Genomic DNA, 13,446 nt, shown 5'->3' on the forward strand with positions numbered 1-13,446 from the left:
GCAGTGCAGGGACAGTTTGTGAAAACTCCTCCTTCAGCGTTCCAGTTTCCCACTGAAAGGAGTATCCACCTGTTAATTCCTATCTCCCCAAAGTGCACAGCACTCCATAACGAATAAACAGTGTTTTAACCAGGAAATCTCTCATGATCCATTTTGCTGTCAGCAGCCATATGGCCATGCTGAGTGCCAGCCAATGCTGATGGAAATGTGCCCAAAGTAAAATGGGAAATAGGGCTCCTGGTTATTAAAGCATCTCTCCTAGGGAGCTGGTTAAGGACTTAGTGTATTGTGGGTCAAGGGGCTCAGAAAGCAGATTTTAATCTTCATGGATTCTTGTATGTGCAGTTTTAGTGAGGCCCAACTAGAAATAAGAGGAGGAAATGTGTAAAAGGCTGGTTGTGGAGGAAGGCTTCCTAACTGTGCAGTAAAATCTGAGCTGGAGATCACCTGGGGGATACCTCTCATTCATGGAGCCATTCCTTAGGGCACAGACAGGGGCTTTGTTCTGCCTCTCATTCCTGGGAGGAATTATTTCAGAACTAGCTGGTCCTTACAAAAAGGGTTATCACTGAAAGATGAAAGCCATGGGAATGTGGAGGGAAAATGGGGCTGTGTTTTATGGTATAAGATTTTACTACATATTCCTGCTTCTTCTTACAAAGTTTGTGTCCTGGGAATTCTTATCAGCCTTTGTGCCTGTTGTTTATTGTGGTGTTTAAGGCTGTCAGGACAGGCGTGAAGGGGAGGTTACACTCGGGGTGACCAGTGCTGAAGTTCACATTCACCCTTGATTTACTGCAGGTCAGCAACAGCTTCTGCTGCAGAGCTTCCTCCTTATCAGTGGTGGCTTCCATTCCATTCCATTCCATTCCATTCCATTCCATTCCATTCCATTCCATTCCATTCCATTCCATTCCATTCCATTCCAGTTTAAAAATGCACTGTGTAATTTGTGATCAACGTGGGTATCACCATGGCTTGGAGGATTTCAACACCCCTCTCCTATATTTTTTTTAATATTAATTAATTAATTTATTTATTTATTTACTTGTAGGGACTTGCTGCCTTTAAACAGAGAGGAAAATTTTGATGTTGGTGGGGAATCTGTGCTGACCAAATGGTGATAGCAAATGGTAATTTGTTACTTGAATTAGGCAGCAAAAGGCCACTTGTGGGCTCTGGGCAGAGAGGAGGCCCCATTTATTAGGAACATGGTGCATATCTACAGCATGGTTTAATCCATTTAAATCAGCTAATGGTATCTTTATCTATTATTACAGAATTAATTACAGATATTACTACAGAACAGACATTCTTTCTTGTCACCCCCCCCCCCCCCCCATAACTAATTCCATTATGACCACTTTAAAACTGAATTAAAATTGCATTAAGCAGAGCACGCCTTCCCTAAAGATGTGGCCTTTGATGTGAAGGGGCAGGTGGAGGCAGGATTTGAAAAGAGCTCTGCAGAGCAGTGCAAGAGCTGGCCTCAGAGAACACCTGTGCCAGGGCTGAGGAGGGCAGCCCACCCTGGGCAGGCAGAGCTGCTCTCAGACACCGCTCCCCTCCTCTGCAGCCAGCCCCACAAACCCTGCGCACACCTCCTGCATTCCAGCTCCCCTGCCTGCTCCGCAAATCACTTAAGAGCTTTAAAACTTCCTTGTAATTCTACTCTGCACATGAACTTTGAGTGGAGGGAAGGGAAGGACCAGTGAAATGAGAGTCTGGACCTCAGGGACCCCTTCAAATTGCTGTTGCAAGCACTTGGCAGAGGCTGGGATAACATCCTACATATCCATCTCTGTCCCTAGCTGTGTGCCCTGGGGTTTTGTTCTGGGCTTTCCAATTTCTGGTGCTGTGCAAAAACGTGCACACTTGCCATTGCCAATGGGCACCTCCACAAGTGATAATGTAACATACTCCCTCAAAAATTAAACCTAAAATGCATTGATGTGGTTCTGACATTAGGAAGGCTGCAAACAGGAGACGCAGCAGTGTTCCAACATTCAGGATTTTGAAGACCATAATTAGACAATGGCTGTGGCAACTCCAAAACACACCAAAATTTGCAAATTCTTAAAATTATTGTGAAAATTTATACCCAGTGGGGATAGCCTGTTTTATTTTTATAAAGGGTTAATTTGTAGTGTATCCTGCAAGCTGATACATGGGATAAATAGTTTAGACACTGATTTGTAATCTCTGTTTATGAGTACATGACTGCTGTTCTTATAAATGTCATCACTTGCTTGGTAGTATCAGGTAATATCTGAGTCATGAGGTGCTGACAAAAATCCACTGCACTTAATGTGAAACTTGAGGCATTTTGCTCATTCCAAAAGATATTAGCAATAGCCAGCCCCACGTTTGACTGATAAATAATGTGAACATGTGCACATGACACCGTTGTGCTGCTATGTGAATTTTCCCCTCTTACCTAAAATCTTTGTGGAAATACATCAGAGTTGAAATCATGACAATTTCTTTTTTTTTTTGCTGTTGTTTTTTCTTTTTCCCCTGGATGTTTCAATGGATGCTAATAGATGTATGTATGGAGTCAGTGCACTGTGCCAGTGGGAGCAGATCCATGTGCATGAAGGCAGAGCAGGTTTCCTTTGGTGAATTTCACTTGAACTTGGATATCATGGCTGCAAAAGCAAACTCTGCATTTGTTACCACTGACTTAAGGAAAGAAACCTCTCACATGGAGCTGTGTACTAAAAAATATGTGACTTTTTTTTTGTTATTGCCCTCTTTACTTGCAGACACACAGCGGGATACGAAAATGAGAACCACAGTGCTCCCATGTTGTACAGCTGTGGGGCCCAGTACAGAATACACACCCACGGGGTCTTCAGAGGCATACAGGTGAGTATTGGGGGGCATTCCTCACTGGGAGGCAAAACTGCAGCCTGTTTGTGGTGTTCACTCACTGCTTCACTGGTGTTTGTGAGCCCATCCTCGATTTGTGGCTTCCCCGCCTTGTCAGGAGATGCTTTATGTGAGTGTCCTGACCTCACTGAAGCCATTGCACTCTAACATAAGATTTCCTTCTGACACAGTCCTTTAAAATTGCTCATCTCTTCTTCTGAAATAGTCTGCAAGGCAGTGTTCCTTTCTGTGCTTACTTACCTTACCAGCTTCTCAGGATGGCCCAAAATGAGTGATCCACTGTGCAGCTTCCAGCTCCAATCGCTCCGGCCATGAGTGATGTAACCTCTGTGGTTATATCTGATGTGACCACATATCTAATCTATGTTTATAGGACTATATCTAATAATTACATATATCAAAGTGTCAGATTTCATTTAGCTTTTACGTGTTTCTCAAGCTTTACTAATTCAAATGGATTTCCTTAAAACTAAATATGTGATTGTTTCCTAATAACTAAGTAATTAGTGAATATTTGGGAGGAACTTACCATTCACGGGAGTTCATTTCCTCCCTTTCTGAGACAGTCATATCATTATTAAATACCCCTGTAAAAGACATACCTTGTCAAAACTGATGGCAAAGTCATTACAGAGTGTCTGTCTCTTCTGTGTTGCTCTGTGTTGTCCACGTACATCTGTGTTTTTAGATAGCATCTTCTCTCCTTTTCCTTTTCTGTGTAGTTTAGCAAGTCATTATTCAGTGGCAAGCTCTCAGAAACAGGCTCCTGAGCCGGCTTTTGTTGGGTGAATAAAAGTAAATGGTCAACATTGTTTAAGGAAGTTAATTATCCCAGAAGGAGGAGATCGTCTTTGATGGAACATTGTGACAGTGGCCAAAATGCATTAAGGCTGACCTATTCACCAGCTCCACCTAGACAGTTGTTTTTGTTTTGTTGTTAATCAGTTTGTGTTAATCCAAGACATCCATTTCCTTGTCCTTTAGCTTTATATGAGTATTTAAAATAAAAAGGACAACACTTGTCTGGCTCACGCTCTTTCCTCTCACCCTGGTATAAACTTAAAACTATTTTCTGTGGCAACGGGAGTTCTGCCAGGGCTGTGTGGTTATACATGTGGTCAGTGTGGGCCATTCAATCTCTCACACAAACACTGGTGAGAGAATTCACTGAGCAGAGCTCACCGTGCTTCACCTCCAGATAATTTTAACGCTCTGCAAAGAACCAATTAAGGCGCACTAAAGTCGCTGACGTAGAATGAAGCAAAATTTCCCGTTTCCAGCACGATCCATCCATGCATCCCTTTGTCCCGGGGAGGTGCTGGGGTGTGACCTGGGTGTGTGAAGGCAGAGATGAGGACCCCCAGGTGGGCTCAGCAGGTCTGTGTCCCCGCAGGACGTGCGGCGCGTGCCCGGCGTGGCTCCCACCATCGTGCGCTCGGCCAGCGAGACCAACGAGAAGCGTCCCTTCATGTGTGCCTACCCTGGCTGCAACAAGAGATACTTCAAGCTGTCCCACTTGCAGATGCACAGCAGGAAGCACACTGGTGGGTACGAATCACAGCACAGCAGAGTGGGCAGGGGGGGCTGGAGGTGGCGCAAGGGGCAAGGAATGCGCTGCCAGGTCAGGGAGCGCGAGAATCCGTCAGATCACTGAATCACAGAATCACAGAACGATGAGGTTGGAAGAGACCTCCAAGATCATGGAGTCCAACCCGTGCCCTAACACCTCAACCAGACTATAGCACCAAGTGCCCTGGCCAGCCTTTTTTTAAACACATCAGAGATGGTGATTCTACCACCTCCCTGGCAAGAGCATTCCAGTACTTTATTATTCTTCTGGTGAAAAATTTCTTCCTAATATCCAACCTACACCTTCCCTGACGTAGCTTGAGACTGTGTCCTTGAGACTGTGATGAGTGAGCGTGTGCTCTGTCACCTGGGCAACTCCTCTTTGTCACCTGGGCAATTCCTCTTTGTCACCTGGGCAACTCCTCTTTGTCACCTGGGCAACTCCTCTTTGTCACCTGGGCAACTCCTCTTGTCACCTGGGCAATTCCTCTTTGTCACCTGGGCAATTCCTCTTTGTCACCTGGGCAATTCCTCTTTGTCACCTCCAATCCCTCTCTTGGAGCTGAAGCTCTCTGGATCCAGCTAAGGAAAACACACAGCAATCAGATCACCTCCCTCCCCCTCTTACTGTTACAGGGCTGCGAGTTGTTTTCTCTTTTAATTTTTTTTTTTTTTATTCTTTCCCCTCTCATTTGAGACCATTGAATCTCACTGCAGATCTCATCTAATGTTAATTATGAAGAATTTTCATCTGCAAGAGGAACCTAGACATTCAGCATCCTCTGGCTCTCCTGTGTAAACCTTTTCTGGTAGGCAGGGATTGGCAAATCCTTCATGGGATCTTTCCGTGAGGGATTGAGCCTGAAGCCAGTAATTTGCAGGATAATGTCTGGATTCTCTCTGAGTTCAGGAAATAAGACCTCAAAATGTGGAAATCAAATACTCTGCTGCACCTTGCCAAAGAGCAGACAGAGTTATTTTCCCTGTTGGGAGATTGATGCTGTTGGATGTATAAAATTATGATAAATCTTTAGATTTATCTTACGGGTTTTCATTTTTTTTTTTTTTTTGATTGCCTGTCATATTTTTATTTAGAAAGTTCTTTCTGTGCTTACCTAGAAGTCTGTGGATGTAGTCTGTAAATATGGATGTTGAGTTAACCATTGATGTGATGGAAGACCAAAGGGATGGAAGAGAGCAGGAGGGCAGCCCATGCTGGGTGACCTGGCAGAGTGTCTAACATCTCATAAAGACAGCTGCAATCTTCTCCTTTTGGAGAGAACCTCATCATTCAGTCACTTAATTGTGTCAACTGTGAGAAATGCACACAAAGCACTTTTAATTAATGAATGGGCAAGTCAGAAAATATTGAGACAGCTGTCTTCAGAGCTGCTGAAATGAAAAATTTAAGATACTTGAGACTGTAAGTGCAAGCTCATCTTTAGAAGGGAAGGTCTACAGGAGTGCTATTCTATTTTCTATAAATAAATTGGAACCAAGAACATTTGGAAATCTTTTGAAGGCCAGTAAATTCAGTATTGGCTAAACAGTTCTGAATTTTTTTCCTCATAATCACTGTTTCCTTCATTCCTAAATTGATTTACTCTGTGCTTTAGCAGTCATTATTTGTTTGCTCTGGTCCTGTATTTTATTCCATTTAGTTGCTTGGCTTTCCCAGTGTTATTTCTGGATCAATCACAAGGACTTCAGCTTACATATGTTTTTTCCTTAGCTGGAGAAGATTTTTTAATATTATATAATATATAATTTAGGCTTGTAGAGTCAGAAAACCCCCAAAAGCCATGGGGGATAGGCCTGTGTCTGTCTGACACCCCAGAGGAGGGTTAGAGGGGTCCCACTGTCTTTGGGGCCTCTCTGGTCCAGGCTGCAGTGGAACTGGGTAGGGATAAATCACTTTTTTCCCTTCCAACACCTTTTCTGTACAGGTGGGCACAGATCCTTCTGCACACACACCCTTTGATATGCTGACAGCAAAAATTAATTGTTTCTCAAACCTTTGGAAGTTTCTTTCCATAAGAGGCCAGCTTGTTTCCCAAAGCAAAATTTGGAACTAATTTTTTTCCAAAAATAATGTGTCTGTGTTTGTCACACCTCTCCTAATCAATCAAACAATCAATCAAACAAACAAACAAACAAATTAATCTTCCTGAAAGGGGGTTCTGGGCTCACTTACGGGTTTGGAGCTCTTCCACCTTATGCTGTCTTAGTGTAGTGCTAGGTCAAAGATTTTGGTCATTTTTAAAATGATGAACACATGATTTGAAAACAAGCTGTTACATATATATCATATGAAACCAACAGATTGTATCTTTGCAGGATACTGCTGGCTCTAGATTATATTTTTTATTTCTGTAATAGATACATGCAAAGGACTGGCTCATCAGATCTTCCATCCTTCTTTCCCACTTGCTGTATTGCAAAACCGAGCAAGGCCCTGAAACACAAAGTTGGATTCTGTAATCAGTTTTTGCCAATGTTTCAAACAGCCTCAGTTGAAAATATGTTAACACTTTGTACCCTCCGAGGCTGCTTATCTGTTCTTAACAATGCCTTCATTGAAACATGCACAGCCAAAAAAGCTTTTTTCTTATCTTGGTGTATTTTGCTGCAGCAGATAGGCCTCTGAAAGGAAATGCAGAAATACATCTAACTTTTCAACTTTGCAGCAAATAATGTGAGTTGTCATTCTGTGGCAGGCTTCAGGCTCTTCCCTGCAGAAACAAATTGATGTCTAGACCTCCATAAATTTCACTTCTGGTGGAAGCATCAGCATTCCTGCCAGAGACCCTTTGGATTCAGTGCCACTCATTGGGAAAATTGGATTTATCCCAACACAAAGCTGAGCAGGAGAAAATCCTGCAGATTTTCTTTGCAGAGGGAAAATCCTCTGCCTGTTTGCCAGGGATGCTCTTTAGCCTGAATGGGTTCATGCTGGCAGGTATGGGCTGCAATGGAGTATGAGAATCTGTAGCTCAGGAAGGTTGTCCTTTATGGGTGGGTGCCAAGCTGTACCCTTTCAGGCTGATATTTCTACAGCATAAAATAAAAAATGCTTCGGGAACTAAAATGCAAAATTAATTTCAGAATAGTAATGACATGCCACAGCTGAGCTATGGTGTGAAGATGACAGAAAATGTTAACTGTAAAGGCTCCCTAGTAAATAAATAAATAAATATGTATTTTCTGTGAGTTTGCTAAAGCAAATGATATTAAATAAAAATGTAGCATTAGCAAGACAAAGTTGTGATCATGGGACTTGTTTGATTAAGTGGGTACACTTAAGAAAAGGGGTTTAAACTGGTGAAGGATGTATAGACCAGCCTTTGGATTCTCATTCCCACTTGCAGGCTCTGGTTTCAGAATCAGCCTCCTTTTCTCATCTGTTCTTGTTAGCAGCTGGCTTTTACTCTTGCAGAAGTCCTTAATCAAAGCAGTGACTGTGAATATTTTGTGCAACCGCTACAGCAGTAGAATTTTCTGTTTTCCCATGCACCTGAGCAAATGAATTTGCTCCAGAGAAAACATGCACGCTTCCCTCGGTTTAAATTAACTGCTTTTGACAAAAATCTGGTTTATTGGAAACATTTCTTGCAATATGTGCAAAGGCAGATTCACTCGTGTTTTACAATTCTTGACCTTTTCTTTTAAAAATTGTTCTCCTAAATGTTCAAGGCGTGCCATATTCAAGACATGCCATTCCCTCTATCCTCTCTCATCTTTATTATTTCATTATGCCCTTTTTTTCCCCACTACTTTCAGTGGTGTAAGTGATGATGTCTCAGGCAGAAGGGCTGGTGAAGCTCCATCTGCATCTCCTGGCCTGTTTTGGGGCTGTGTGTGCTCCCATGAGGAGGTGACAGTATCACTGGATATTTTCATACACAAAGAGACTTGAGCCTTTTACTGGAGAGGCTTTGGCAGGGCTGGGGAAGCGAGACCCTCTCACTGTGGGAATTTCATGGGGCACTGACAGACCTTTTCTCATCTGGGATGTTTCTGTCGTCCTGTTCTGAGGAAATTTATGTGGCAGTCAGCTTTGGCAGCTGACACAGGAGATGAAGAAGGAAAGGGGAATTAGGATTTCTGTCTAATGTTGTGCCTCTTTTTGTTTATTTGCTTTTTGTTTTCTTCCCAGTGTCATCATATCCCTATGTAAACATTTTAGATTGCTTCCTTTAATATCTTCATGGGTTAAATCTGACTTTAATGTGACCAAGATTATTTTCCAATGTATTTAAAGAAATATTTTCATGTGCATGCCATCAGAGCCTCTATGCTCTTTTATTCAAATGCCTCCCTAGCCATCTTCTAAGTTTATATTGCAATTAGCAGACAATCATCCTGTCACTGCACTCTGCTCTGCTGACATTCCCCCTCTTAAATCTGCCAAAGGGCTGAATTCCTTGGAAGTAAGTGGTTTCTGGAAAGCAGGCACCCCCCAGGGAGTCCTTGTGGTCAAAGAGTATGGAACTATTTCAAACACCTGTGGCAACTTTAATCTCCTATGCTAATAAATTAAGCCCAGCAGACATAGAAATTGTCCACACCTCGGTTTGAGAGTCACTAAACTCCTTGGGGGTGGCTGCCACAGGAAGTCAGCTTGTTCTTCCAGATTTAGTTGCTTTTGTAAAATTTTTATTTTAGCTGCACCAGGATGAATTTGGAACGCTCTCCTTAATGTGCTGCTTGTTCTCTGTCACCTGGGTCCAATGCATCTGCTTTAAACTAAACTGGTTTGCTCTGGTGTCTCAGAATAGCAGTGCAAGCAGGATGAATGTCCTCGCCATAGAATCAGACATGCAGACACCTTCAGTGGAGGTTAAAATGAAACAGGGAGAAACCAACCCCTCTGCCCACTCCAGGTGGTGTTTTCCTGCAGGAAAAGGTCCCACAGGACCCTTGGTTTACATCTCAGCTTCCCCCAGCAGGCAGAGCTGCTGCCTCTCATTTAATAAAAGGGGTTTAAATTGGTGAAGGATGTACAGACCAGCCTTTGGGTTCTCATTCCCACTTGCAGGCTCTGGTTTCAGAATCAGCCTCATTTCCTCATCTGCTCTTGTCAGCAGCAGGCTTTTGCTCTTTTTTACTCTTTCACTCTTGCAGAGCTCCCAGACAGAGCCCAGCATCCTCCAGCTCTGCAGCTCCACTCCTGCTCCTGCTGAGGCTCTGTGCTGTGCCCCTGAACCAGACCTTCTGTGGGCAGAAATGCCATTTGGTGGAATTTAGATCTATTACGACATTTCTTGAATGTAATAGGTGGCTGAGGCTTCAGCAGGATTCCAGGGCTGTGCAGAGGGATCTCAGGTTAGGAGTGGGTCAGACCTGGAAGATCATGGAGCTGCTCCTGTAGCAGCATAAGGATTGTTTTGGCCAAACTTGCCCAAATTTCACCACCCCCGTGCTCTGCTGGCAGCATTTCCCTCTTTCCTCAGACTCCTCAGCTGCTGCATTTCTTTTTGCATGTTTGTGTGCATTCCTTTGCATTGAAATCCATGTCTATTTGAGACACTGGCTCCTCATTTTCCTAAAAATCTCATCCCAGAGAAATCCCACCCTGAGGATCTCTGCTGAGCTGCATGGCAGGAGGGGAAGAGTTTATATTTACATGAGGTTTTGCAATAATTCATGGCTTTGCCTGTGGGAGCTGTGCAGCTACATGAGAAATTCTATTTAATAGCACTTTATGGAAGAAACCTAATTTGTGTTTTGGGGAAGAATATGTCTTTTTCTGAGGTTGAATTTTTTGCTCAGTTTTTTTTTTTTTTCCAATTTCTAATTCTAATGCGGTTAAAACTGTCATCTGTGTGGATGGAACTTATTTAGTTTTTGCTTTAAACCCAATTTAGTTCAAACTGTGATATGCTCCTCTGTATGAATTATGTGCTGCTGAGACAGGTGCTACTGAAAGGGTTTAATGGGGTTTTTAGGGAAATAAAAACCAAGACATTCCTGTTCTTGGTTTCCAGCAGAAAAAACTAAAAATGTTTATTTTTGCAGCTTTAACTTCTAATTTCTTTAGAGCGAGCAGATTCAGTCTCAGTGTCAATGCAGTAGAATTTTCCCAGCCTTTCCAGCAGAGCCGTGTGGCTCTATGACAAATCAGTCCTGGTGTGCCACTAGACTGCTTCAGGCTGCAGAGAAATCTTTCAGAGCAGCACATTTCACCTTCTGGTTCAGCTTGAGGTGCTCCCTCATTTTGCCACATTTTCTAACAAACTGTTTTTCCTGCCCAGGTGAGAAACCCTACCAGTGTGATTTCAAAGACTGTGAACGAAGATTTTCTCGTTCAGACCAACTCAAAAGGCACCAAAGACGGCACACAGGTTTGTGGACAAGACCTGCCTGCAATTAGAGTTCATGCAGGAATTGTGATCCTGAAATCACACTCCTCAAATTTCCATTTTTCTGATGTTGTCTGCTCACAACACCAAATTCTTGGAGTTAATTTTGGGGGGAGGCCATGGCTAGGTTTTTAACTGGTCTTTTAGCACTACTGACACCATCATCCTGACACCATCTTTTGAAACAACTTTCACAATGAAACTGTCTGCTCTATATTCTATGAGCATTAATTAAGAATAGATTGTGCTTAAAACTAAACAGTTCTGCAAGAAAAAATTGCCAATGTGTAAAATTTGCCCAAGACCTATGTGTTATGTATGAAGTAAGTTAAACCTATTGGGAGCACATGAAAATAAATTTCTGCACGTTGATTTTCTTCTGTCCCGTTTGCTCCTGCAGGATACCCTGAGTGGCAAACCTCAGGGTCAGGATTAGCAATGTTTGCAGATGATTTCAGTGAGGGTTTGGTTGTGGTGGAGCTGTTCAGATGCTTCAGAGCCAGGCACTGGCAGAGGAGGTTACAAAGGGTGGGGGCCTCATCAATGACCAACTTTCTGTAATGTGTAGGCACAGGGATGGGAGGAGCAGTAACTAGGACAAAAAAAAAAAAAAAAAAAAGAAAAAAAAAAAAAAAAGAAAAAAATAAATCCAGGCTTTTGAAACTACAGAAATATCTGATTTCATTCACCCTTTCAAAAATATTGGGACGTAAGAAGAATAGAATTTTTTTTTTTTGCCTCTCAGGTGTGAAACCCTTTCAGTGTAAAACCTGTCAGAGAAAGTTCTCCAGATCTGATCATCTGAAGACTCATACCAGGACTCATACAGGTAAAACAAGTGCGTAAACTTTTCTTCACATTTATATTTCTTTTTTTTTTTTTAATTTTAAATCAATGTTGTTGTGAACGACATGGTTAGAAAGTGTCTTAACCAAGATTTAAATATTCAAAACAGCAGAAAGAATTCCAGTGTGCTGAGTTTTCAGTGTGGCTGCTTTCCACAAGTGTGATAGTCACTTTTCACAAAGGGATTTAGGTGATTTTAGAAACTATGCTTTCTTCCTTCGTGTTCAAAAAAATTTCAGCTTGGCAAAATAAATTCTGTCAGTTATTATGAAATGAGCATCACGGTCTCAGCCCACAAATGTCAAGTTGATCTACTGCCTTTACTGAAAGAGCCCTACAAGATAGAAATTTTAATTCTAGCTTTAGCCAAAGGTCTGTAATCTAAAGTATTCGTGCCTACTCATGCTTCTCCCAAGTGTCAGCTGAGCCTAATGCAGGATAGCACAGCAAAGCTCCTGCTCTTGCTGCTGGTGCTCTAATCTCTCCAGCAGATAAAAGCAGTGCCTTTTGCAAACTCACACTGACAGACACTAAAGTAAAAGCTTACTCAAATATTCAAGGGCCTTTTAATTTTTTTTTTTTTTTTTTTTTTTTGGTAGAAACCGTAGTATTTCATCTAAAAAAGGGGGGAAAAAAGGGAGGCCATTTTAGTCTACTCTGCCCTCACACAAATTGTAAACACCATTAAGGAGCAACTGCAACAAGATCTGCATTTTAGTTTTAAGTTTAGAATTAGTCCTGTGTACTGACATCTGGCTGTTCCTTCTGCTGTGCATGCAGTGTTTTTACCAAATAATTGTTTACCAGCAGTGTTTTTACCAAATAATTGTTTACCAAGCACTTTGGCATGTTGTTGGATGTCACAGCGTTTTCCATACTGGTCTTAACCTTTTAAATTCAGTCTCTGACAGATGGACAAGGAGCCTGAAAATCTTTTTTTCCCTGCTAGAATTCTTTTTTCTCTCTGGACCATAACAAAACACCACACATTTCAGACTTCCAAAAAATAAAAGAGAAATTTTAATAAAGAAATGATTCACCTGAGAACAGTGCATTTTCTGTGGCTCTGGCCAAATAAATGCTTCACCCATGGCCATGTCTACACTTGCAATCTGCAAATGGCAAAGGCTGTGCTCCTGGGCTGTCCCCATGGTCCTGGCGAGCTGCAGGGCCTGGCTCTCTGTGCATTTCCATGAAGAGAGATGTTTTCTTAACCAGCAAGAGGTAATGTTCTGGGAGAGACAAAATGGCAAGTGTGGAAACACGCTGGCAAGCTGGGATGAGCTGCATTCCCCATCACATTTCACTGCTAACTGAGATGCTAATTCAGGACTTGCATGACTCCAGCCATTTTTTATAGCCCAGATTAACTAGAGTGAAGAATTTGCTCTCTTTGGTGCCAGTGAAGCTCCTCTCCCTGTCCCAGCTGCCCCTGAGATCTGGGCCCCACCAACCTTGCTGTGGCTGTTGCTGCCTTTCCTTTCCTTTCCTTTCCTTTCCTTTCCTTTCCTTTCCTTCTTTCCTTTCTTTCCTTTCCTTTCCTTTCCTTTCCTTTCCTTTTCCTTTCCTCTTCCTTTCCTTTCTTTCCTTTCCTTTCCTTTCCTTTCCTTTCCTTCTTTCCAACTTTCCTTTCCTTTCCTTTCCTTTCCTTTTCCTTTCCTTTCCTTTCCTTTCCATTTCCTTTCCTTTCCTTTCCTTCCTTTCCTTTCCTTTCCTTTCCTTTCCTTTCCTTCTTCCTTTCCTCTCCTTTCTCTCCTTTCCTCTCCTTCCTCTCCTT

General features: G+C 42.4%; 1 protein-coding gene across 3 annotated transcripts in view; it reads left to right on the forward strand.

Moving 5' to 3' along the window:
- WT1 (WT1 transcription factor) overlaps positions 1 to 13,446 on the forward strand; it is a 36,675-nt gene that overhangs the window by 18,847 nt on the left and 4,382 nt on the right. For 2 of the 3 annotated variants that reach the window (XM_059475274.1, XM_059475275.1), the window contains exons 5-8: positions 2,766 to 2,868; positions 4,286 to 4,436; positions 10,716 to 10,805; positions 11,569 to 11,652. In XM_059475274.1, coding sequence (XP_059331257.1) covers positions 2,766 to 2,868; positions 4,286 to 4,436; positions 10,716 to 10,805; positions 11,569 to 11,652 — 428 coding nt within the window. Of the gene's footprint in view, positions 1 to 2,765; positions 2,869 to 4,285; positions 4,437 to 10,715; positions 10,806 to 11,568; positions 11,662 to 13,446 lie in introns of all 3 variants that reach the window. The other variant, XM_059475273.1, reaches the window with a different exon arrangement.

Source organism: Ammospiza nelsoni, chromosome 6 (genome assembly GCF_027579445.1).
Source record: "Ammospiza nelsoni isolate bAmmNel1 chromosome 6, bAmmNel1.pri, whole genome shotgun sequence".
Classification (NCBI taxonomy): domain Eukaryota; kingdom Metazoa; phylum Chordata; class Aves; order Passeriformes; family Passerellidae; genus Ammospiza; species Ammospiza nelsoni.